Below are 26,213 nucleotides of genomic sequence, written 5' to 3' on the forward strand. Positions count from 1 at the left end.
GAAGCTGGACAGATTAGGGGAAGTTCTGATGGAGGGAGGGAGCTTGTTCCAGTGGAGGGGGGCAGCGCGGGCGAAGTTTTGGATACGCGCGTGTGAGGAGGTTATAAGGGGGGAAGAGAGGCGACGGTCAGAGGCAGAACGGAGAGGGCGGGATGGAGCATGAATAGAGAGGAGGGTGGAGATGTAGGGCGCAGTGGAGTTGGCGAGGGCCTTGTAGGTGAGTGTGAGGAGCTTAAAGAGGATTCTGAAGGGGAATGGGAGCCAGTGAAGGGCTAGGTAGAGGGGGGAGACAAAAGAGGAGCAGCGAGAGAGGAAAATAAGCCTAGCTGCAGCGTTAAGGACGGATCGAAGGGGATCGAGATGAGAGTGGGGGAGGCCAGTGAGGAGGAGGTTGCAGTAGTCCAGGCGGGAGATGATCAGAGAGTGGATAAGGCATTTGGTGGCATCTTGGGAGAGGAAGGGCCGGATGTGAGCGATGTTGCGCAGCTGGAAGCGGCAGGATTTAGCAAGAGAGAGGATGTGGGGGCCAAAGGAGAGAGAGGAGTCGAGGATGACACCAAGGCAGCGAAGTTGGGGGACAGGGGAGATAGAGGTGTTGTCGACAGTGATGGAGAGGTCAGAAGGGGATGGGGTATGAGAGGGAGGAAAAACTATGAGCTCAGTTTTGGCAAGGTTAAGTTTGAGGAATCGAGAGGACATCCAGGAGGAGATGGCAGAGAGGCAGGCGGACACCCTAGAGAGGAGGGAGGGAGAGAGATCAGGAGAGGAGAGGTATAGTTGAGTGTCGTCAGCGTAAAGGTGGTAGCTGAAGCCGAAGGAGCTGATGAGTTCACCCAGGGAGGAGGTGTATAGAGAGAAGAGTAAGGGTCCCAGAACAGAGCCCTGAGGGACCCCGACTGGAAGGGTGGATGGGGGGGAGAGAGACCCAGAGGTGGTGACAGAGAAGGAACGGTGAGTAAGGTAAGAGGTGAACCAGGACAGGACTGGGCCGGAGAGGCCGAAAGACTGGAGGGTGTGAAGGAGGAGGGGGTGGTCAATGGTGTCAAAGGCTGCAGAGAGGTCAAGGAGGATGAGAAGGGAGAAGTGGCCCCTGGCTTTTGCAGAGAGGAGGTCATTGGTGACTTTAGCCAGGGCAGTTTCAGTGGAGTGGAGGGGGCGGAAACCAGACTGGAGAGGATCAAGGAGGGAGTATTCAGAAAGGTAGGAGGTGAGACGGCTGCAGACGAGCCTCTCGAGAATTTTGGAGGCAAAAGGGAGAAGAGATATGGGGCGATAGTTCGAGAGAGAAGTGGGGTCGAGATTAGGTTTCTTAAGAATGGGGGATACGAGAGCATGTTTGAAGGAGGAGGGGAAGATGCCAGTGGAGAGGGAGAGATTAAAGAGGTGAGCGAGGTGGGAGCAGGTGGTGGGGGAAAGGGAGCGAAGAAGGTGGGAGGGGATGGGATCCAGGGGGCAGGTAGTGGGGTGGGGAGGATAAAATGAGACAGTGGACTTCCTCGCCGGTGGTGGGACGGAAGGAGTGGAGGGGAAGGTGGTTGGGGGGGAGGACAGAAGAGTGGGAGGGGTGGAAGAGAGAGTGGAGGAGATTTCAAGTCGGATGGCCTCGATTTTAGAGGAGAAGAAGGAGGCGAAATCAGAGGCAGTCAGGGAGGAGGGGGTGGGGGGAGGGGAGGGGAACAAGAGAGTGCTGAAGGTGGCAAAGAGGCGGCGGGGGTTAGAGGACTGGGAAGAGATGAGGGATTTAAAGAAAAATTGTTTAGCGAGTGAGAGGGCAGAGCTGTAGGATGAAAGGATGAATTTAAAGTGGAGGAAGTCAGCCAGGGAGCGGGATTTTCTCCAGTGACGTTCGGCGGAACGGGAGCATTTTTGGAGGAAGCGGGTAAATTTGGAGTGCCAGGGTTGGGGTTTGGAGCAGCGGGGGTGGACGGAGTGGGCAGGGGCGACCGCGTCCAGAGCGGAGGTGAGGGTGTGATTGTAGAGGGAGACCGCCTGGTTGGGGCAGGCCTGGGAGGAAAGGGGAGAAAGGAGGGTATCGAGAGAGGAGGACAGAGAGGCAGGGTCAAGAGCATCGAGGTTGCGTATGGACAGAGTAGGTTTGGGCAGGGGGAGGGGAGCAGGAGAAGAGGAGAGAGAGAAGGAGAGAAGATGGTGGTCGGATAGAGGAAAGGGAGAGATGGAGAAGTCGGAGAGATTACATAGGTAGGAGAAGACAAGATCAAGGGAGTGACCAAGGCAGTGGGTAGAGGAGGAGGTCCATTGGGTGAGACCAAGGGAGGAAGAGAGGGTGAGCAGTTTGCTGGAAGCAGGGTAGGTGGGGTTGTCGATGGGGATATTAAAGTCACCGAGAATGATCGAGGGGAGATCGGAGGAGAGGTAGTGAGGAAGCCAGCTAGTAAAGTTGTCAAGGAAGAGGAAGGTGGGGCCAGGGGGGCGGTAGATGACAGTGACGCGGAGATGGATGGGGTAGAAGAGGCGGATGGAGTGAGCTTCAAAAGAGGAGAAGGAGAGGGAGGGTTCAGGGGGAATGACACGAAAAGTACAGGTGGAGGAGAGGAGGAGGCCAACTCCACCGCCAGGGCAGGCACCAGGCCTGGCGGAGTGGGTGAAGGAGAGGCCACCATAGGAGAGGGCAGCGGGGGAAGTAGTATCAGAATCGGAGAGCCAGGTTTCAGTAACGGCAAGAAGGTTAAAGGAGTTGGATAGAAAGAGGTCGTGGATAGCAGTCAGCTTGTTGCGGACGGATCTGGCATTCCAGAGGGCACAGAAGAAAGGGGGAGAGGAGAGGGGGGAAATGGGGATGAGGTTAGCAAGATGAGCAGCGCTCGGGGGATGGCGGGGAGGAACGGGAGAGGTAGGGCGGGGGGAGAGTATGGGTATGGAGTGAGAGCGGGGAGGCATAGTAGGGAGAGAGAGTAACAGAACAGTGAGATAGTGGGGACAGTGAAAAACAGGTAAGAACAAAGGCAGGAAGACAATGAAAAGGTGGAAGATAATAACGAATTAGGGCGTGGAGGGCATGGAACAACAGTACAGTGAGATAATAAGGACAATGAAGACAGGTAAGAATGATAGCAGAACAGTAAGATAGTAAGGACAGCGGATAACAGGTAAGAATAAGCAGGGAGACAATAGCAAGATGGAGGACAATAACCAATTAGGGTATGGAAGGCAAAGAATAATAGAAGGAGAGGTAATAAGGACAATGGAAATAGGCAAGAATAATAACAGGTAAAACTAGTTGCTGGTAAATATAAAATCAGGAAAAACAAGATAAAGGCATATAAATAGTAAAATAATAACAGGTAAAAAGTAGAAACTTGTAGATGTACAATCAGGAAAAACAAAATAATGGCATATAAAATAATGTTTTATATGCAGTTGATGCAGTTAAGCCAGGGATTCAGCAGGAGAAGGGTTAACTGACAAGTCGGGTCGATACACAGTAGAACAGTTGATGCAGGTAAGCCAGGGATTCAGCAGGAGAAGGGTTAATTGAGAAGCCGGGTCGGTACACAGTAGATCAGTTGATGCAGATAAGCCAGAGATTCAGCAGGAGAAGGGTTAATTGACAAGCCGGGTCGGTACACAGTAGATCAGTTGATGCAGATAAGCCAGGGATTCAGCAGCAGAAGGGTTAATTGACAAGCCGGGTCGGTACACAGTAGATCAGTTGGTGCAGATAAGCCAGGGATTCAGCAGGAGAAGGGTTAATTGACAAGGCGGGTCGGTACACAATAGATCAGTTGGTGCAGATAAGCCAGGGATTCAGCAGGAGAAGGGTTAATTGACAAGCCGGGTCGGTACACAGTAGATTAGTTGATACAGATAAGCCAGGGACTCAGCAGGAGAAGGGTTAATTGACAAGCCGGGTCGATACACAGTAGATCAGTTGATGTAGATAAGCCAGGGATTCAGCAGGAGAAGGGTTAACTGACAAGCCGGGTCGGTATACAGTAGATCAGTTGGTGCAGATAAGCCAGGGATTCAGCAGGAGAAGGGTTAATTGACAAGCCGGGTCGGTACGCAGTAGATCAGTTAATACAGATAAGCCAGGGACTCAGCAGGAGAAGGGTTAATTGACAAGCCGGGTCGGTACACAGTAGATCAGTTGATGTAGATAAGCCAGGGATTCAGCAGGAGAAGGGTTAACTGACAAGCCGGGTCGGTACACAATAGATCAGTTGGTGCAGATAAGTCAGGGATTCAGCAGGAGAAGGGTTAATTGACAAGCCGGGTCGGTACACAGTAGATCAGTTGATACAGATAAGCCAGGGACTCAGCAGGAGAAGGGTTAATTGACAAGCCGGGTCGGTACACAGTAGATCAGTTGATGTAGATAAGCCAGGGATTCAGCAGGAGAAGGGTTAACTGACAAGCCGGGTCGGTATACAGTAGATCAGTTGGTGCAGATAAGCCAGGGATTCAGCAGGAGAAGGGTTAATTGACAAGCCGGGTCGGTACACAGTAGATCAGTTGGTGCAGATAAGCCAGGGATTCAGCAGGAGAAGGGTTAATTGACAAGCCGGGTCGGTACACAGTAGATCAGTTGATACAGATAAGCCAGGGACTCAGCAGGAGAAGGGTTAATTGAGAAGCCGGGTCGGTACACAGTAGATCAGTTGATGTAGATAAGCCAGGGATTCAGCAGGAGAAGGGTTAATTGACAAGCCGGGTCGGTACACAGTAGATCAGTTGGTGCAGATAAGCCAGGGATTCAGCAGGAGAAGGGTTAATTGACAAGCCGGGTCGGTACACAGTAGATCAGTTGATACAGATAAGCCAGGGACTCAGCAGGAGAAGGGTTAATTGACAAGCCGGGTCGGTACACAGTAGATCAGTTGGTGCAGATAAGCCAGGGATTCAGCAGGAGAAGGGTTAATTGACAAGCCGGGTCGGTACACAGTAGATCAGTTGGTGCAGATAAGCCAGGGATTCAGCAGGAGAAGGGTTAATTGACAAGCCGGGTCGGTACACAGTAGATCAGTTGATACAGATAAGCCAGGGACTCAGCAGGAGAAGGGTTAATTGACAAGCCGGGTCGGTATACAGTAGATCAGTTGGTGCAGATAAGCCAGGGATTCAGCAGGAGAAGGGTTAATTGACAAGCCGGGTCGGTACACAGTAGATCAGTTGATGCAGATAAACCAGGGATTCAGCAGGAGAAGGGCCAAATGACAAACCGGGGTTCGGTACACAGTAGGTCAGTTGATGCAGATAAGCCAGGGATAGATGGTATGGCCTTGTCTTTGGAGTGATGATGACACTCCTTTGTACCCCCACAATAATTTCCCACTGTCTTCACAAGTTTTTAGATGTTTTATAATTGTGGACAGATAATTGTGTGGGAGGAAAGACACAGAGCTGATCTAACGTGCAGCCTTCTCCAACTGCCGCCCGCATGCAAGTCTTTCTAAATTATTTGTATATAAATGTATTTTCTAAACTTTTATGTACAGTGTATTCAGGATAATGTTAATGAAATATTTGTACATGAAGTGGCAGCTGGCTACAATACAATTGCATTTTAGCATTTGTTTCAGGATAAATTAGGGTGTAGTAGTTTCTTAATCAACATAATTATTCAGCTACTAATGAGAACTGGTACAGCATGGGCATAGTTGCTAACTGTCCATAACATTTTGTCCCAGGACATGTCTAAGTTTAGTAGCTACACAATACAATTTACGTTTTCCTACATGTAACATGCAATTCTTACCAACTATTCTCTGGGCTTTTGTAGTTAAAATTAATCAGGGGAAAATACATTTAAAAAATGCAAAAGAAAGTATACTATTATCCCATTCTGTACACAGTACATGATGGAGATTATAGAGCTCCAAGGTCCAGAAGAGATAGCTTTGCTCATTACCTGCATGGATGCGCTGGCTCGGCAGCTTAGTGTCCCTGGAAAGTATTTTAAAATGTTGGGAACTATGGGTGTGATTTAGACTAGTTTGCAATTCTGCGACCGGAATATAACAGTAAAATTACCTTAAGATAAGAGTAAGTCAAAATACTCTGCATGAAGATACGCTCCAAATGATAAAGATATTGTAGTTATCATCAACCCGATCATGGTGAGTGCTGTTTTAAAACAAGAATACATATTTTAAAAAGTGTGCCCCTCCCACCAAAATAATTAACCTGCACCCATCATGTAGCCTGGGCTAGTTACTGTTGAAGCAGAGGGACAATGAGCGCTGAGTCAGCATGCAATGGCAACTAACAGGACCAGGCTACGTCTGGCTGGGCTACTCAGCCAGGTACCCCTTTCACAATGTTATACCAACCCCAGACTTGGTCAGCAAGGGGCAAATCAGCCCCATGCTGAAAAGCACTGGGTGTCAGGTAATGGTTAAAGTAAAAGTATTTAAATATTTTAAGTATGTTTGTGGAGCTATATGGCAAGCAAGCCCAGGTTGCCAGTCTGGTATAGCCTGCTGTTGGTTGTGGCAAGGGGATGCCACATTCTTTCTTCTTGCTTTAACTGTACCCTGCCCAGGCTCTATCACCAGGGCTTGTGTTACACATACACGTGTACGCAAACCTACTATAGGTAACTCACCAAGCGTAGGGGGCTGCAAGTTACATTTAATTCTAACTTTGCTTCATTTTACTGCATGTGCATCGTCATCATCATTTATTTATATAGCGCCAGCAAATTCCGTAGCGCTTTACAATTTAGAACAAACAGTAATAAAACAATACTGGGTAATACCTCCTCCTAGGCTATGCTGGCAAATTTTTTAACTTACAATATGTCCTTGCCAGAGTTATAAAGTCAGTGAAGAACAAGCATAGACAGACATACAAAGGTAAAGTAGTTATTCTTTCTAGTATAAAATATACTAAGTGTAAAAGGAATAAGAGATTGTGATTATAGAAACAATTTATACATTTATAAAGTAGAAAGTGCATATGGAAAAGGCTAGATAATCCAAATTTCTTTTACATACTAGTTCCACTTGTTTTTTCTTTAATTATTCTCTCTTTCTACTTAAGATAATTAGGTTTCCAATTTGGTAGCTTTGATTACATTTAACACCTCTTTCCAGCTGGAGAGATAGCAAGATATATAAATAGTAGAGTAGAATCACACAGCGACTTAAAAATTGTGAACACGACACAATACACATGTATACTAATAATACTTAAGACAGATTAACAAAACTTGATTCAACTGAAAATCACACAATATAAAAAACATACTACACTGCAGGGAAAAATATATCTTTACCAGGTGTTATATATAAATCTATTTTATTTAAGGTTTGGACTATCTGCTTGTAGCTACAGCTAAAGAACTGGCGATTTGTCATTGCCTGTTTGTGGTTGGGGGGAGGGAGTAAATGTAGTACTCGAAAATGTTCATGTTCTGCAGAACACAACGTTCTAAGTAAGGTTAGACTCAGAGATAAGCACAGCAATTTATAGAGGAATAGAGAAGACATTTACTTGTATACAATTTCATCTTAATTATTTCAGGATGGATGTACAATATGTACACACAACCTTTAAGAATCCACTGTGTACTAACAAAATGTAGTGTTGAAACTAGGTTGCCTCTGACAATTTATAGGAATAGACATTTACTGTTCATTTCAGGTCACTAATAATACCTGTTCCCAATTGTAAAGCGCTATGGAATTTGCTGGCGCTATATAAACAAATGTTGATGATGATGATGACTAGTTTCATGCCAGCCAGATGTCTTTATGTTAACCCACATAAGGAGTACGATAATTGTGGCTCTCAAATAAACTGTTTATTAGATTATGTAAAGGTTTGGACCATCTTTCACAGTTTCCCGTTCTTTGTCTTATATTTGGGTACTTGTTAAGCCTGTCCCTTATGTCTCCTATTATTTGACTTGGCCATTGAACCCCTGGCGGCCTTGATCAGAGTCTCTCAATGTAATTTGTTTTAATTGTGGCAGCCTGGACAAGATAATTTCCCTTTATGCCAATAAAGTTGTGATCTGTTTGGCAGACCCTAGTTTCTCCCTGTGTGCAGTTAGATCTTACTGATAGCCTGAACTCTGGACTCTGAATATACATGGGTAGACCCTTTATCATTCCCGTGGACGCAAACACATTTGCGGATCCTACATTGCTAAAAAAGAGGCATCTCGTTTAAGTACCTTTGTGTAGCAAGCAATAATACCTTCTGTCTAATTGACCTGTGGTCAACTCCTTTGTCAGTAAATTCATAGTTTTGCCTAAGCTTCTGCTTAATCTACTGGGCAAGGTAAACATATTCATATTTATTTTCTTGTCAGCTTATTTCTCTGAAATGTACTTCCAGTCACCTAAGTACACCCTGTCCTCCTCCTTGTGGGTTCATTGGAGCAGACTACTCAAAGGCTTAACATATATATTTTACCACCTCCTTCTGGTCTCAAATGCCATTGTTTCTATATTTCATGCCTCTCAAATGGCCTTAGTGCACTGGTGGTTTTTTCAAGACACTGATAACAGGGAGGTGGTGGTGCAAACTCAATATCATCAAACATTTGAAGCTACTTTAAGGCAGCGCTCAGCGGTACCAACATCACTGTAACCTTATCTTACATTTTATCAATGAAGCTCATTGATACAATGAAGCTCACTGAGTCCCCACCTGTGGACTAATCACAACTAACCAATCAGAGTGGCATTCTCAAGCTCTGGCCAATCACAGTGAAGCTCATGTTTAGTTTCGGACAGGTCTCCAGGCCAGTCATTTGCATCGGGCTGTGAAGAGCAGTCCTTGTGGTTTATTTATGTTTTTTATTTTATTCATTTGGATTGCAAGTCTTAAAGACAGAAACAACACCCCACCCCCCATCTAGGTGAGAAACAGATCGGTTAATTGGGATCTTTCTTTAAATAAAAGTATTTTTTCAGGGTGGTAATATCTTTATTTTTCAGTATTTTTTTTACTAAACTATTAGATATGTAGACAAATGTAAACAAATATCTTCATAAATTCGGGCGCTAGTACAGTTCACAAATAGTGATATTACGTTAAGATTAATTGTATGTGGACAACCAATAATGGTTTCCAAAGAATAATTTACATAATTTAAAGACCTGCACGGTATTTTGGGAACCTATTTTATTCCCCACATCTAGCAAACTATACACAATATTTAGAATACATCCCCTCACTGAAACTTATAACAATAGATATGACAGAAATAAAAAAATCCTACAAGAACGTACTGGCAATTAATATACTTATTAAAAATAAATACATACATCACACATAAAAAAACAACTAAAATATTGCAACTAGCCCTCTTCTATAGCTAGACCTTAATCATAGGGATCACTGCTACACGTCTACGCAGTTTCACCGTATTCAATAATTTACTGTACAGTATCTTATAGAGAGGCAAATTTCGTAATCTGTATTCAAACCAGGCTTTAGATTGTACAGTTCACTTTGAGGAACAATGTCCCATAAAAATAGTTGCAGTGTGATAGTGTTGACATGTTTCTGGAATAATTATCTGGTTAATGAACGCCAGCAATTGCAATCCTCTGACAATAACACAGTGGCCACCTTTTAATATTGAATCCTCATGGTACACTCCATAGAGCAGTCTATGGAGTGATCTTGCACACTTATCCGACGGGTTAGTAAGATAGGTGGGGTACGGAATAACGGTGCTGATTGCACTGACAAGACTTACCACAACATCTTGAGTCCGGACAGCTGTTTCCCGTTGAGGATCCATCACGACTCTTCTGTGAAGAGACTTGAAGCAATCCCAAAGAAAGAAGACCCCGGCGGGACTTGATCACATCACTGACATAGGCGACGCTGTTAACGATGCTCTTAAGAGGGTAATGTAATTATGCGGCCAAGTACAATGCACTTTACAAAGTGTTGTACATTGTACATTACCCCCTTAAGAGCATCGTTCACAGAAGAGTCGTGATGGATCCTCAACGGGAAGCTGCCATCTGGACTCAAGATATTGTGGAAAGTCTTGTCGCTGTAGTCAGCATCGATATGCTGACTACCACTGAGTAAGATTCCTTCCTCTCCATAATGCTGCAAACTGATCTAGCAGCAAAGTATACAAAAACAACAAGCAAAGTAGGCAGGCGCCAGTGAAACATTATATGGTGCCTTAAATATCTGCAGCTCTCTATTTAACAGGTACTGTACCTGTTACTAACCAAGAACAGAAAGGAAAAACTTAGGAGCACTGATAAAATAAATGTTCAATATTATTTTAAAAATTGTTATAAAAACTAAAATAAACAATAAGAACAATATTATAAATTGCTCAGCATAGCAGATGTACCATTTGATATCAAACCATAAGAAATTCACAAAAAAAAATCGAACTTTGTAAGAGAAAATCGCATATTGTATATGTGGTACACATGTCATTACTACAGTTCTCCAAATGTTTGGAATGTTCAGGTCCTACAATAAACCCTCAAGCAATCCAGTTGAAGTTCAGAAAGAAGTAGAATTTCCAAATAGTAATCCATGAGAAAGTTATCTGCAATTTGATCCCAAAAAAGAGAGCACAGTCCAAATGTGTCAACCCTCGTTTCTGCAGCATATATGTTACTCACTGTGCCTTGTGGTAATCTGGAAGATGAATCCCCAAATATTTCTGGATGCTGGAACTGTATAAAGGAATTCTTAGATCACTCTGATACCGGGCACACAATATTACCGTAATCTGAATTAAACAAATGGATGTTTTGAAAGAATATCATATCCCTGGCATCAGCTGACGTGTTCCACCACCTTTTTGTGGGCGTTTCATCAACTTGTTTTGACAATTTGTTTGTGAATTTCTTATGATTTTTCTGATATCAAACAGTACATCTGCCACGCTGAGTGATTTATAATATTAATTATTTTAGATTTTATAATAAACTGGACATTTCTTTTATCAAAGCCCTCCTAAGTTTCTCTTTTCTGATCTAGCAGCAGGTGTAATGCAGGTGAGCAGTTTTCACTCCCTTCCGGTTCACTGACACGTTTCACCTCTATAAGAGACTTTTTCACAACAAATGTACGGTTCCATGATTTAGTGAGAACCAGCCCCAGACTATACAACGCAGGTGTAAGGAACCCCTCCAGCCGGCACAACACAACCCGGAGTCTACTCTGCCAATCAGGTGTTCACTGGAGCCCCTGATGGTGGGGACAGACTGGGCTGCAGACTGACAGAGGGTCGTGAAGTGTGTACCAGCTGGGGATAACCCAGGCAAACGAAGTGAAGTCCAAGCAGAGGTCAAGGGCCGGCAGCAGATAGCAATCCCAATTAACAAGCCGAGGTCAAGGGTCACGAGCAGACAGGAAGATCGGTAAACAGGCCAGAGGTCAGGGTCACGAGATACACAAGCAAAGTCCAAATCCAGGCAAAGGGTCATACACGGGTAATCAGCAGAAAGTTCAATAGGCAGGAACAAGTCACAGAGCAGGTCATCAGACTGGGAACAGAAGCTATAACCGGCAATGAGGCAGCAGACCTCATTGCCTTAAATACAGTCAGCAGCCAATCAGAGCCTGGCTCTGACAATACACAGCCCCCTGCATAATTGATTTCATACATTAATTAGCCCGCAGGCTAGTGGGGCTGATGTGCGCACACGCACGGCTTTCTTTCATTGCCGGGACACGGCGCTGAATAGAAGGCGTCCGACCGTTGCCTTGGCAACAGCCGGGTCACGCCCGGAAGTGATGTCCCCGTCGTCATAGCGACGGCCGGGACGCAGGTGAGTGAGTCGCGGTGGCTGGACACCGCCGCAGCTCGTAACAGCAGGGTTGCAAAAAAAAACACTGTAAAGCGCTGGGGCTCTTCCAGAAATACCTGTACTATGTGTACCAGGGTAATAAATAACACTGGGAGTGGCAAATTTGTCACCACAGGGAAACCCAATACAGTGGTAAGAAGTCCATAAGAACCCTGTCTCATTGCTAAAAAAAAATAATAAAACATACATAAAACACAGACAATGGTTTAAAAAACTTCACATACCCTCATTCACCAATAAATTTGATCTTCTTGTAATTCAAAAGGAAATATTATATACAGTATATATAATCAAATTGAAAAACTCTATTCTTGAAATCCCTATAAAAAAGTTCCATATTTGTAATCCAAATGGAAAAACTTCTTCTTATAGTGCAAACAAAAATGAAAAATCCTAAAATATCACGCAGCTTCACTCAGCACCTCGCAGTATAATGATAGAAGATTCAATTGACCAGAAGTGTTAACAGGTGCTCAGTCCTGGCAGTTACTAGTGCTCTGCAGATCTATGCATGCCAATGGCCTATACATTTCAATGTGGTTTCTGCATGCAGTACACAAACACATTAAAGGGAATAGGCCACAGGAATGGAAAAAAATATAGCACTATACTGCTTAAACCACTTGTGTTAAGTCCTAGGTTTGTATACAATGGTCTCCATTAGCGACAACAGAGTCCAAACAACTGCACCACAATGCAAATATACCCATGGACAAAATATGAACGCAAATGGAAAGTATGGACGCAAATGGACACAAAGCAGAATAAATTTTATGTTTAAACGCATTAAATTATCAGTCTTTAAATGCCAGTAGGTACTAAGACTAGAGTTCCTCGTACAGCCATTTTGTTGTCATACACACAGACATTTCATTCATTCTTTCTTTCATTTTGTCTCCAGCCAAGAAGCATGTGCTTGATAGAATTATCTTCAGTATTGCTGGATTAGACACTTTGGGCCTCATTTGCAAATTTGCACCTTGGAAAAAAAACATTGGGTGGGCAAATTTAAAATGTGCAGACAGATTTTGGATTGGGAAATCCTAGCTCACCTCTAAATCACAGTGTGGAAATAAAGCTGTTCCATACTTAATCAGCATCATGTTATTTATATAGCGCCACTAATTCCGCAGCACTGTACAGAGAACTCATTCACATCAGTCCCTGCCCCATTGGAGCTTACAGTCTAAATTCCCTAACATACACACACACAGAGACTAGGTTCAATTTGTTAGCAGCCAATTAACCTACAAGTATGTTTTTGGTGTGTGGGAAGAAACCGGAGCACCCGGAAGAAACCCGCACAAACACGGGGGGAGAACATACAAACTCCACACAGATAAGATCATGATCGGGAGTCGAACTCATGACCCCAGCACTGTGAGGCAGAAATGCTAACCACTAGGCCACTGTGCATACTTCTGTGTGACATACAAAAACAGCCAGTATGTTTCCTGCATGCAAAAAAATATATATTTTCACCATTTGCATCAAGAGCAAAGTGGTTTCTCCAGTAGCAAATTTGCCCCTTTTTAGAGTAGAATGAGGTTTATTTTTTTTCATGCGTTAACAAAAACCTGTAAGAAATCTGTATGTTTGAGGAGTCTCAATAAATGTAGCATATTATTGCATGTGATATTTATGCCATATTTCTGCTTTACTGGTAGGAAAGTGGCAAAACAATGTAATACACTGTAAAGTGAGTCTAACCAGATAATTTTTAATTATAGTTTGGACAGGTAATTGTTTTTAAACTCATGTGTGTTTTGCTCTGTGTCTAGCCAACAAGTTTAGTGTGGGAGACAGTTCTTGTAAAAGATATCATTGTGTGGCATATTATATTTAAGGGCAACAAGAAGAGCAGTATACAGTGGCACAAGTTATGAGGGACAAGTACATGGTCTGGAGTCTTAAGCCAGATAGTTGCAACCTTGTTTTTTTTTACGCCCTTTATTTTACATTTCAGAAGGTTTAAAATAAGCGTGTGGCAATTGTCTCATTTCAGCTAAAGAAATCAGTCATTTTCAAACTGCACCCTTAAAATTGTGCAATTAAATATGTTAAGTCATAGTGGTATCTTTTTGGCAAAACCTTATGGAGATGCATTTTTTAGTATAGCTAAAGTTACTCAATGTTTTAAATTGTGATGAAAAATAATAAAAAATAATTTTATCTGTTTTACTCTGTGTAGGGTTTGACCACTTTACCATCATGAGTGAAGCTCAGGACTCGTCCTTTCTTCTTGTGAAGATCCTGGAAGATTTAGACTCCAAACAAAACTCTGTTTCTTACCAAGACCTCTGTAAGTCTTTATGTTCTCGTTATGATCTACCTGAACTAGCGAAGTTGCGCAGCCTCCTATATTACACAGCCTGCCAAGACCCCAACTTTCCAGCAAGTCTCTTCCGAGACAAGATGAGAAACGCTGCAGAGAATCAACAGTCCAAAAAAATTATAGCTGCAGCTGATATAGTCACTATATTTAACCTTATACAGATGAATGATGGAGCTGCGAAAGAAAAACTTCCCCTTCAACAACAGACTCAGCAGAAAGAGGGCCTGGAGTCAGATACTGAAGTTTACAGTGGCACTGACATAGCCCCTCACAAGGACGCACAGAAAAGGGATACCAATAGGAGCTATTCTATCACCAGGTCCTCCAGCTGCCACAAAGAAGAGTGTGAAGGACGTCATACGTATCTCCCTGAGCCAAATTTCCTCCTGGGTGTTAAGCAGGATGGAAATGACCGAGCAGGTTCCATGGACAGATTGCAAGCTTTGGACTCCTACCCTATGGTAACACCGCAATCCTGTGAAATGCAAAGTACCTATTTCCCTAGCCAGCCATTATCTGAGACAGAATCACTGCCACCTACACCCAGTGAAGAGCCCTTTAGACTTACAGCTTCCAGTGGACAGAGGGGAAATGTTTTTAAGGATGATTTTCACAACTTGGTTAGAATGTCTCCCAATGTCACAATGAAAAAGAATGAGGGGAAGATAAGTCCCAAAACTGTTTTCTTCAATCACAGTTTTGAGATGCCTTACAGCTCTCACTATCTAAACACAGCTTACTCTTCTTCGGAGGACTTTCGAAGAGCAAAACATGAAAGCTTAGATGATCTTCAGGCTTCCACGTACTTTGGTCCAACAACTGGGTCTGTATTGCAAGACCAAAAAAGATTTTCACACAAGCCAAAACAGTTTATGGGAAAACCAGTAAAAAGTTGGAGTCTAAACACTGAAGAGGTGCCAGATTTTGAACGATCATTTTTTAATAGAAAGGAGGACACTCTGTGCTACCCCAGCACTGGTTTGGTGCAGACGGCAAGCTTTGTCTCAGTACCAGAGCGACATCATTCTTATTTACCTGATCTTGCATTGAAAACTAATGGAAAGAAATTTTGTGAGCCTCAAGATGTGGAAAAACAAGAGGCCTTGAGAAGATTTAGAGACAAGAGCACAAAACCCCCATCCTGCCAGTTCAGCACTGAGAAGACAGAAAGTGTTGGTACTCAGACGGAACAAATTGATGCAAAAAAGGCAAAGGAATCAAACATCCCCTCCAACTGCAGCCGTTATATAGAAGGTAGGGCCCGTAACCAGTCTGAGGCAGACTCTGAAATCATCAGCGATGACATAAGTGACATATTCCGATTCTTAGATGATATGAGCCTTTGTGGATCTTCTGGCATTCCTCAATCTTCCTGTTACAATAGCAGTGGTTCCTTAGCTCAAGTTTCCCGTGCAGACAACGAAAGTTCTCCAGAACATGTAGCAAACAGATCAAACAACAAACCAACCAAGGGCCCACGGGCTGAGACAATGGAGGAAGAAGAGCTAAAAAGTAGCGTACGAAAACTAGTCAGAAGAATTGGGGAGATTGAAAAGAAATTGGAGTCACTGTCTGGTGTGCGTGATGAAGTATCTCAGGTGCTGGCCAAACTGAACAAATTGGATGAGAGGATACAGCCCCCAGATAAAGGAAAGTTAGAGATTGAAGGTCAGTCTCACAGTGATGTCATTACCAGCACAAGAGCATCACCAAGTCCATTCCAAGATCAAAATTCATCCCATAATGGGATTGTTGACAAAAAAACAGATTGCTGTTGTTCTGATGCTAATGCTAATAATGGCACCACAGAAAGTCTTCGAGTCAAAGCCATGAAAAAAAATCTCTTCACACAAAGGTCTGTCCGTTCATTAACAGAGGACATTTCTACAAGTGAGTCTAAACCTGGAAACTCCCAGCATGAATGTCGACCTTGGGGATTTCCCAAACAGACTAGCATATCTGAGGAAGAAAAGAAAGATAAAGAAGGATCGAGTAGAGACTGGCACCGTAAATCCAAAGAGGTAAAAAAAAGAATCCAGAAACAAAAATTAAACAATTAAAACTATTTTTGAAAACACATCTGCGAACATTTCCTAAAAGCTATGGGGGTCATACATTATTTATTATGGGGGCATGAAGTAATTACTTATTAGGGGGGCATTCATTATTTATTATGGGGGTGTTCATTTAATAGGAAGCAATATTTCTTATTTTATAATGGGAGCTATATTTAATTACAATTTGAACAACATTTATTGTACACACTTGTGGCACTACAAGTGCTTGTATGCACTTCTGCTCATGTGCATGCTAGTGCTTGTATAGCTACAAGAATACAATATAACTCATTGATTGAAAGTACATGCTCGCACTTTTAGTGCCACAAGAGCTTGCACTATGTTTGATAATTTTATTAAATTTCCTCATCATACAATTTCTTCAGTGTGTCACTGAAAGAATTTATTGCCCAATTGCACTAAGCTCAATAAAAATAAAACCATTACTGTCATTTCCCTTAGGATTAAATATTAAAGACTAAAATAGTTAGGCTTGACTAATTGTTTACCTGATATAGACCATTATGAGCATAACGGTACAGATAATGTGTGTGTTACTGTTACTCAGGTGGATCGCCAGCATGAAATACCTCATTTGCACAGGATGCCAAAACCAGGAAGGGATTCCTATATGGTGGAACAAGTGTTTAGTCCTCACCCTTACCCAGCATCCCTCAAGTCCCACATGAAAAGCAACCCCATATACACAGACATGCGTCTGACAGAAATGTCAGAGTTAAAACGGACCCAACCATCGTGGACCATAGAAGAATACACACACAACTCAGGAGAGAAAGGGAGACTAACAGCACTGGATCTCCAGGTAAGTGATAATACAGAAATATATATATATATATATATATATATAGCCATAAATCTCATATACTGTATACTAGTAACCCTTTGACAGAAAATGTATGTTTTATCAATACATCTGAGAGTTAATAAAAAAGTTATATGATTTATATAAGGAAATATACTAAATATTCATATTTACGTTGCATTTACATGGGCACACATGATCCGCACAATTTGTTGAATAGGAATTGAAAGTTACATCAATTTCTTCCCTTCCTATTGTTATTTGTACAGAATACTGCACAAATTCTGCATAACCTCTATCATTTCTCTATCACTCTGCCCACAACATAAATAATTTCCCTAAACTGATTTCTAGCTACACGGAAGTTCATTTACAAAGCATAAAATGGCTGCCCTGTAGTGGAATTGGAAAGCAGCTTTGGACCTGTACCTAGGTTAGCAAAATTTCTAACTTTTTTATGTAAATTTGGCTAGAATTAAATTGCTTTTGAAGAGGTGTAAGATTTTGATTAGAGGCAAACTTGGGAAGAAGAGAGAAGTAACACTCCTTGTTAATGGGAAAAATGCCTGGGATTAACATTTGCATATATAGGATCCATTTTTTATTTGTACGCCTCCAGATTTAAAGTAGCCCCGTTGTCGCTAGAGCTTACAATAGTCATGAACAAGCAATAGAAAATTCTCGTCTTCAGTTTCCTGAAAGGCAAAGATTTGGCTATATCACTACTTATCTTTACAGGGGTAGTGGATTTGTGTTGCCTCATTAGTATGTTGTGATCACATATGAGCTGGGTCCTGAGTCAGGATCTCTTTTTGAGGTGTTAATGAACCCCCTGCTTCTTCTATATAAGTTTCCTGCAAAGCTGCAGGAACCTTAACTATTTTGAGAGGGAACATCAACTTACAATGATAATAAGTGCAATCTAGCTTGCACAGTAAAAGGGTTATACTGATTAAAAAGGAATGCATGTTTATCAGATATACTGTAGGAGGACCAATTATAGCAGGTACTGGTTGAGTGAGCTAAGGGTTGATTAGATACCCTTTGATTTGTAAGTGGAGGAGAGAAAAAATATCTAAGGCTTTCAGGATAGATTTAGAAGCCCTGGTGTTTACCAGATACTCAATCGGTTTGCCTGACATGCTGCAAGTTACTAAAGCACCTGAATGATCTGAACTGACCTTTTAAGATCTAGGCAGTACTAAATCACTTAGTCGAATAGTGGGTAAAGTAAAGGTACTTTATTGTACAAATTCAACACAAAGGATTAAAACACTTTTACAGAACAACTACCAATAGTGATTGCCCCACTAAGCCTATCTAAAAGCAGCTATAGCCACCATTCTCCTGGAGTGTTTTCCTGGCTGCTAAGCCACAATCTTCACTCCTCTAAAAGCAAATTAGGGACTAAGTCCAATATCTCCCTGCTTTTTCAGGCTCACAAACTGACAAAGTCTTACTCGATCAAATCACCAACACGACCCACAACTAGTCTAACAGGAGCTGTAACCCATTGTCAGAACAATCCTCTGTTATCCCTGGTCTGGTTCCCATGGTACTGTGGTTTTCCACAAGGAGGGTACTTGGATAACACAATCTCAATTGATTGGGACCTGCTCAGTTGAAGCGCTGTCCCCTACTCCTCCTCATCACTCATGTAGTCAGCAGGCTCCCTGAGATTATTATCTTTGATTTGTAAGGCACCACAATGCGCCACAGCACTGGGCAATGTGGTATAAAATTGTTACGAGCCGCAGCGGTTCGTCTCCTGGTTCTGCTAGCGTCCCGGCCATCACCTTGACGACCGGGACGTCATTTCCACTTCCTGGTCGGCCGTTGCCAAGGCAACGGTCCAACGCTGATAATCTAGCGGTGCGTCCCGGCGGTACTAGTGGCCGGGCGCATGCGCGCAATTTAACACAGCCTGTGGGCTGATTAATGTAATTATCCTAGGCTCTGATTGGTGGCTTGTGGTATTTAGGGCAGTGAGGTCTGCAGCCTCACTGCCGGTTATAGCGTTCTGTCCTCAGTTCTGCTGCCTGCTTGTGCTATCCATTTTGGTTCCTGCTACCTTGGATTTGACTACCCGTGTTTTGACCCCTGCTTGTTATTGGACCTGTGACCCTTCTCTTCTGACCTTGACCTTTTGCCTGGAATTCGGATTTTGCTTCTCTGCCTGTGAGTTTGACCCTTCGCTTGCCCTTGGATATTGCATTTGTGCCTGTGACCTTTTGACCTAGGATTCTTCTTATACTACAGTCCACCAATCACTCCACTCCTGGGAACTCCTTTAAGTCAGTATACGTTACTCGACCCTCGGTCGGCCCGCAGCCCAGTCTGTCCCCACCACTAGGGGCTCCAGCGAACACCTGGCCTTCAGAGTAGTTCCCGAGTTTCACTGTACTGACTTGGGAGTTCCTAACAAAAATAAGGTCTAACAAGATAGACATTATAAATGCAGATGTGAAAACAAAGGGTATGAGGGGCCTTGCTCACGAGAGAGCTTACATGCTAGCTAATTGGAAGAGAACATAGGTGAAACAAGAGGAACTGTTAAATGAGATGTCTGTTAATGAGGGCATTGAGCTTTCCAATGACCTGCTTCTCTGCAGAAATAGCAAGCCCCACTAAGGTCTTGCATCCAGTCAGGTAAGGTCTGTCTGCCTGTACTGTGTGGAAAGGTTTTGCATCTGCAGTCATGAGCTTTGTTTCACCGGCAGCCTTTTTAGCCTCCTGTGTATTCATGTCCATACAGTTTGTGGCTGTATTTACATTTGTATTTAATCTCATTAACATACATCTCCTGTCAGTCAGGGACAGATTCGGAATTTGGCCTGGAAAATAGTCTAAAGGTGGATTCATGTTCCCGGTGGGGAAAAATTGTCAATAGGCAGGAGGTGGGACACAGGAGTGGTCATCATGCCAGGCTGTCCTCCAACCCACTCACCTTCAAATACACTGCCAGTCCAGGTGTTAGGTGTCAGGGCCGGATTTACCGCTAGGCAACCTAGGCACCTGCCTAGGGCCTAGCGGCTCTCGGGGGCCCCAGCTGGGGGGGACAAGAGCAAATAATGTCCTCCCCCGACATTCACACCCCCCCCCCCGCGCGACTCGTGCGGGGGGTGGCGCGAGTCGGTGGAGGAGGGGTCGAGTGCCGCGATTCGGGGGAGGGGCCACACAGGGCTAGTGGTGGCTGGTGTCCTGCTCTGTGTCACATTGGACGTGCACCACATGACAGGTGCCGTCCCATGTGTGAGGGGGATGAAGACTCCAGTCCACAGCTCCTAGATGGAAAAAGGTAAGTTGGGGAGGGGTAGGGTAGTATATTAATAGTGTGTGTATTATGTGTGTGTCAGGGGCCACTGTCTGTATGTATTATGTGTGAGGTGCCACTGTCTGTATGTATTGTGTGTGTGTGAGGGGCATTGTCTGTATGTATTTTGTGTGTGGGAGGGGCACTGTCTGTGTGTATTGTGTGTGTGTGAGGGGCCACTGCGTGCGTGTATTATGTTTGTGTGAGTGGCCACTGTGTGTGTGTATTATGTGTGTGTGTGAGTGGCCACTGTGTGTGTGTGTATTATGTGTGTGTGTGAGAGGCCACTGCCTGTATGTATTATGTATGCGAGGGGCCACTGTCTGTATGTATTGTGTGTGTGAGGGGTCACTGTATGTATTATTTGTGTGAGGGGCCACTGTCTGTGTGTATTATGTGTGCGTGTGAGGGGCCACTGTCTGTGTGTATTATGTGTGTGTGAGGGGCCATTGTGTGCGTGTATTATGTGTGCGTGTATGTGTGTGTGTGTGAGGGGCCACTGCGTGCATGCATTATGTGTGTGAGGGGCCACTGCATGCGTGTATTATGTGTGTGTGTATGTGAGGGGCCACTGCATGCGTGTATTTTGTGTGTGTGTGTGTGTGTGTGAGGGGCCCCTGCGTGCATGTATTATGTGTGTGTGAGGGGCCACTGCGTGCGTGTATTATGTGTGTGTGTGTGTGAGGGGCCACTATGTGTGTGTGTGTGTGTGAGGGGCCACTGCGTGCGTGTATTATGTGTATGAGTGAGGAACCACTGCATGCGTGTATTATGTGTGTGAGGGGCCACTGCGTGCGTGTATTATGTGTGTGTGTGTGTGTGTGAGGGGCCACTGTGTGTGTGTATTATGTGTGTGTGAGGGACCACTGTGTGTGTGAGGGGCCACTGTGTGTGTGAAGGGGGGGGGGGGGTCCAAACCGATATCTTGCTGGGGGGCCCAAACCGATATCTTGCCTAGGGCCCCATGAGGTGTAAATCCGACTCTGTTAGGTGTAAGCAACTCCCCCTTCAAAAGCAGAGCTAACATGAAGCAGTACATAACTCCCAATAGGGTTGGGCAGTAACAATTCCCCCATGATAACGAGAGCAATTTAGTGACCCTTATACAATAGAATGAACATTCTAGTGACTCCTTTACAGAGAATTCTGATGTCTCCTGTAAAATAGAGAACATTCTACATATCCATGTACAACAGAGAGCATTCTAGTAATCTTTGTTCAATGCAAAGGGATAGTGCTTGTCACAAATCCCATGAATATTTAGTGGATCCCTTGTAACTGCCAGGTGATATTGCTCATTCAGGAGTGCGGACTCTAACAGGTAGGTGGTGTTCACCAGGGTCCCCTGCAAGGGAGTATGCACTTCGCTGCCCCTAGCCGCCAGGTCGCGGTTCCCTGGATGAGAGTTAGGCAGAATAGTAGGCGGAGCCAGACACGGACGAAAGATGACGGCAACTCAGAGGAGTACTGGAGAAGTAGCACTAAAGCTGACCCAATATAGTAGTGCAGAGCAGCAGCAGAAGAGTCTCTGGGTCAGCGGCAGTTCAGTAATAGAATGATGGCTGAAGCGATGATGGCGACTTCAGACCAACAGCAGGAGAGTTACTGGTACAGTGGCAGTTCAGAGGGCAGTAGCAGAATAGTACTATGCTGATCCATAGGTGCTAACTCAGAGCACAGCAGGTGAGTCACTGGTACAGCGGTAGTTCAAATGCAGGTAATGAAGGAGTGGAACTATAGTTGATCTGAAGATGATAACTCAGCGCAACAGCAAGTGAGTCACTGGTACAGTGACAGTTCAACAGAGACAGTAGTAGAGTAGAACTTGGCTGGTCCGATGATGGTAACTCAGAGCACAGCAGGTGAGTCACTGGTATGGCGGTAGTTTCAACAGAGGCAGTAGCAAAGTAGAACTAGCTGATCCGTAGATAGTAACTCAAAGCACGGCGAGGAGCACAGCAGGTGAGTCAGGCCAAAAGGAGCCAGGTCCTTACAGAGAGTGAATGAACTCGAAGAACAGGCATCAGACAGGAGGAAGTGGGAGGTTTAAATAGTGCTCCAAAATGCCAGGACCAATGGGGAACAAGTAGAAGGTCATAACAGAGGGGAGTAGGTAGATGTATCCAAAGGTGTCATCAGGATACCGGAATCACCGCTTACAGGAGGAAGGTAACAATGCCAGTGCTCGTCCAGGGGGCCGGTGTGTGACAGTGCTTTACACTGATGTATCATTGAAATTTTGACATATTTGTGAATTACTGTATCTACAGTGTGAGTGATATTTCGTGCTGAGAGTAATAGTGTAATTATGGTGGATACTGGTAGTAATAATGTAGTGATGGTTAATGCTGGGAGTAGTACGGCAGTGAGGTTGATGCTGGGAGCAATAGTGTAGTTATGGTTTATGCTGGTAATGTCAAAGTAGTATATATAGCAGTAACGGTTTTGTTTTGTTTTCGGGGCATGTGCAGTTATTCTGGAGATGTTATTTTCTTCTTAAAATTTGCACATTTTGAATTTATATTTCTGCTAATTTTCTGACGTATAGTTACTATGTCACTAGGCCAGGGTTTCCCAAATCCAGTCCTCAGGGCTCCCGAACAGTGCAGGTTTTCCATATCTCCTTGCTGGAGCACAGGTGTATTCATTACTGACTGACACATTGTAACAGATCCACAGGTGGTCCTAATTATGTTACATGTGATCCGGAAAACCTGCACTGTTGGGTAGCCCTGAGGACTGGGTTTGGGAAACCCTGCACTAGGCTATTAACACTTACTTCCTCCACTCACTGCCCTAAGACAAGCTATGGTTTAGGTAGTTCCCTGGGTGAGCTGTTAGCTGGAAATTAAACCTAAGCTGACATTACCTGTAGGTACAACAACCATTTTCCTTATGAAGCACCTCAAGAATCAGTACAGAGACATGTGAAAAATACATTTGCTGTGAAGTCTAATCTGTCTGGTCCATTATCATTTAGTCTGGGGGCATTGCTTCACATTGTTTGTGGGCGTTTTCCGTTGGCAAAGCGTTAGAAGATATGTGAAGATTAGACATCTCCTCTACCCTCACAGTTTACCTTACTTTGGTGTCCGGAGGAGGAGTGGGTCAGAAAGTTGCTTTTCTCAACCTGTGCCTGTGCCTCCCACTGATGATGTTATAGGCACTCTTCACACACTTCTTCCACCCACATGGAGCCGAGTGAAAGAGAAGAGGAGCTCTTCCACCTCCTCGCCGAACTGGACACCAAATTAAGATAGGAGATGGCTGAGGAGGGGAGAGGAAATACAGCCCAGCCCAGAGTGGCACCTGTAGTATCACAGAGATGGAAAGTAAGGTATACTGACTTACCATTACTTTCTATTACTGGAATATTACAATGGGACTGGTACATTGCCTAGCCAACCTACCAGCCCTGATATTAAAATAATAGCACTCATATGAATACATAAGGTTATTTTGCAACAATCATACATGACATCAAATTAATAGTTTTACATTTAAAAAATAGACCTATTTCCCCCAAATCAGTTCGTACATTAAATTATTTACATTCACATTTAATAAATAGGCCTATTCACCACCCAATCAGTCCATACACTCACATTTAAGTAATAGACCTCTCCAACATTAAACAAATAGTCCCATAAACCCTCCTTAAATGAATAGACTAAACCGGCGGTTCCCAAACTGTGCGCCGCGGCTCCCAGGGGTGCCGCGGCGCTGTCACTGGGGTGCCGCGGGCCAGACATAAAACAAAACAAAACACAGAAATTTACCAATTCGTCGGGCGCCGGGACCCAGCAGCCTCCTCTCTCCTGCAGCTGTCACTGAATATCAACCTCAGTAACAAGCTGCAGGAGAGAGGAGGCTGCTGGGTCCCGGCGCCCGACGGATTGGTAAGTTTCTGTGTTTTTGTTTTTCTTTTATGGCTGGCGCCTGGCGCGGGGCAGAGTGAGAGGGATCGTGGCAGAGGAGGGGGACAGAGGATGGTGACAGCGGGACAGAGGAGGAGAGCAGAGGATGGTGTCAGCAGGACAGAGGTTGGTGACAGGATGGTGACAGCGGGACAGAGGAGGAGAGCAGAGGATGGTGACAGCAGGACAGAGGATGGTGACAGCGGGACAACGGAGGAGAGCAGAGGATGGTGACAGCGGGACAGAGGAGGAGAGCAGAGGATGGTGACAGCGGGACAGAGGAGGAGAGCAGAGGATGGTGACAGCGGGACAGAGGTTGGTGACAGAGGATGGTGACAGCGGGACAGAGGAGGAGAGCAGAGGATGGTGACAGTGGGACAGAGGTTGGTGACAGAGGATGGTGACAGCGGGACAGAGGAGGAGAGCAGAGGATGGTGACAGCGGGACAGAGGAGGAGAGCAGAGGATGGTGACAGTGGGACAGAGGTTGGTGACAGGATGGTGAAAGCGGGACAGAGGAGGAGAGCAGAGGATGGTGACAGCGGGACAGAGGATGGTGACAGCGGGACAACGGAGGAGAGCAGAGGATGGTGACAGCGGGACAGAGGAGGAGAGCAGAGGATGGTGACAGCGGGACAGAGGAGGAGAGCAGAGGATGGTGACAGCGGGACAGAGGTTGGTGACAGAGGATGGTGACAGCGGGACAGAGGAGGAGAGCAGAGGATGGTGACAGCGGGACAGAGGAGGAGAGCAGAGGATGGTGACAGCGGGACAGAGGTTGGTGACAGAGGATGGTGACAGCGGGACAGAGGAGAGCAGAGGATGGTGACAGTGGGACAGAGGTTGGTGACAGAGGATGGTGACAGCGGGACAGAGGAGAGCAGAGGATGGTGACAGCGGGACAGAGGTTGGTGACAGGATGGTGAAAGCGGGACAGAGGAGGAGAGCAGAGGATGGTGACAGCGGGACAGAGGAGGAGAGCAGAGGATGGTGACAGCGGGACAGAGGTTGGTGACAGAGGATGGTGACAGCGGGACAGAGGAGGAGAGCAGAGGATGGTGACAGCGGGACAGAGGAGGAGAGCAGAGGATGGTGACAGCGGGACAGAGGTTGGTGACAGAGGATGGTGACAGCGGGACAGAGGAGGAGAGCAGAGGATGGTGACAGTGGGACAGAGGTTGGTGACAGAGGATGGTGACAGCGGGACAGAGGAGAGCAGAGGATGGTGACAGCGGGACAGAGGTTGGTGACAGGATGGTGAAAGCGGGACAGAGGAGGAGAGCAGAGGATGGTGACAGCGGGACAGAGGAGGAGAGCAGAGGATGGTGACAGCGGGACAGAGGAGGAGAGCAGAGGATGGTGACAGCGGGACAGAGGATGGTGACAGCGGGACAACGGAGGAGAGCAGAGGATGGTGACAGCGGGACAGAGGAGGAGAGCAGAGGATGGTGACAGCGGGACAGAGGTTGGTGACAGAGGATGGTGACAGCGGGACAGAGGAGGAGAGCAGAGGATGGTGACAGTGGGACAGAGGTTGGTGACAGAGGATGGTGACAGCGGGACAGAGGAGGAGAGCAGAGGATGGTGACAGCGGGACAGAGGTTGGTGACAGGATGGTGAAAGCGGGACAGAGGAGGAGAGCAGAGGATGGTGACAGCGGGACAGAGGATGGTGACAGCGGGACAACGGAGGAGAGCAGAGAATGGTGACAGCGGGACAGAGGAGGAGAGCAGAGGATGGTGACAGCGGGACAGAGGAGGAGAGCAGAGGATGGTGACAGCGGGACAGAGGTTGGTGACAGAGGATGGTGACAGCGGGACAGAGGAGGAGAGCAGAGGATGGTGACAGTGGGACAGAGGTTAGTGACAGAGGATGGTGACAGCGGGACAGAGGAGAGCAGAGGATGGTGACAGCGGGACAGAGGTTGGTGACAGCGGGACAGAGGAGGAGAGCAGAGGATGGTGACAGCGGGACAGAGGAGGAGAGCAGAGGATGGTG

At 45.3% G+C, this 26,213-nt stretch overlaps 1 protein-coding gene across 2 annotated transcripts in view; it reads left to right on the plus strand.

Moving 5' to 3' along the window:
* The window catches only part of MINAR1 (membrane integral NOTCH2 associated receptor 1), a 67,396-nt gene that overhangs the window by 34,116 nt on the left and 7,067 nt on the right, over positions 1–26,213 (plus strand). For both annotated transcript variants that reach the window (XM_075207495.1, XM_075207494.1), the window contains exons 2-3: positions 13,963–16,127; positions 16,732–16,986. In XM_075207495.1, the coding sequence (XP_075063596.1) occupies positions 13,983–16,127; positions 16,732–16,986 (2,400 nt within the window). In that variant the 5' untranslated portion in view covers positions 13,963–13,982. The remainder of the gene's footprint in view (positions 1–13,962; positions 16,128–16,731; positions 16,987–26,213) is intronic.

This window comes from Mixophyes fleayi, chromosome 4 (genome assembly GCF_038048845.1).
Source record: "Mixophyes fleayi isolate aMixFle1 chromosome 4, aMixFle1.hap1, whole genome shotgun sequence".
Classification (NCBI taxonomy): Eukaryota; Metazoa; Chordata; class Amphibia; order Anura; family Limnodynastidae; genus Mixophyes; species Mixophyes fleayi.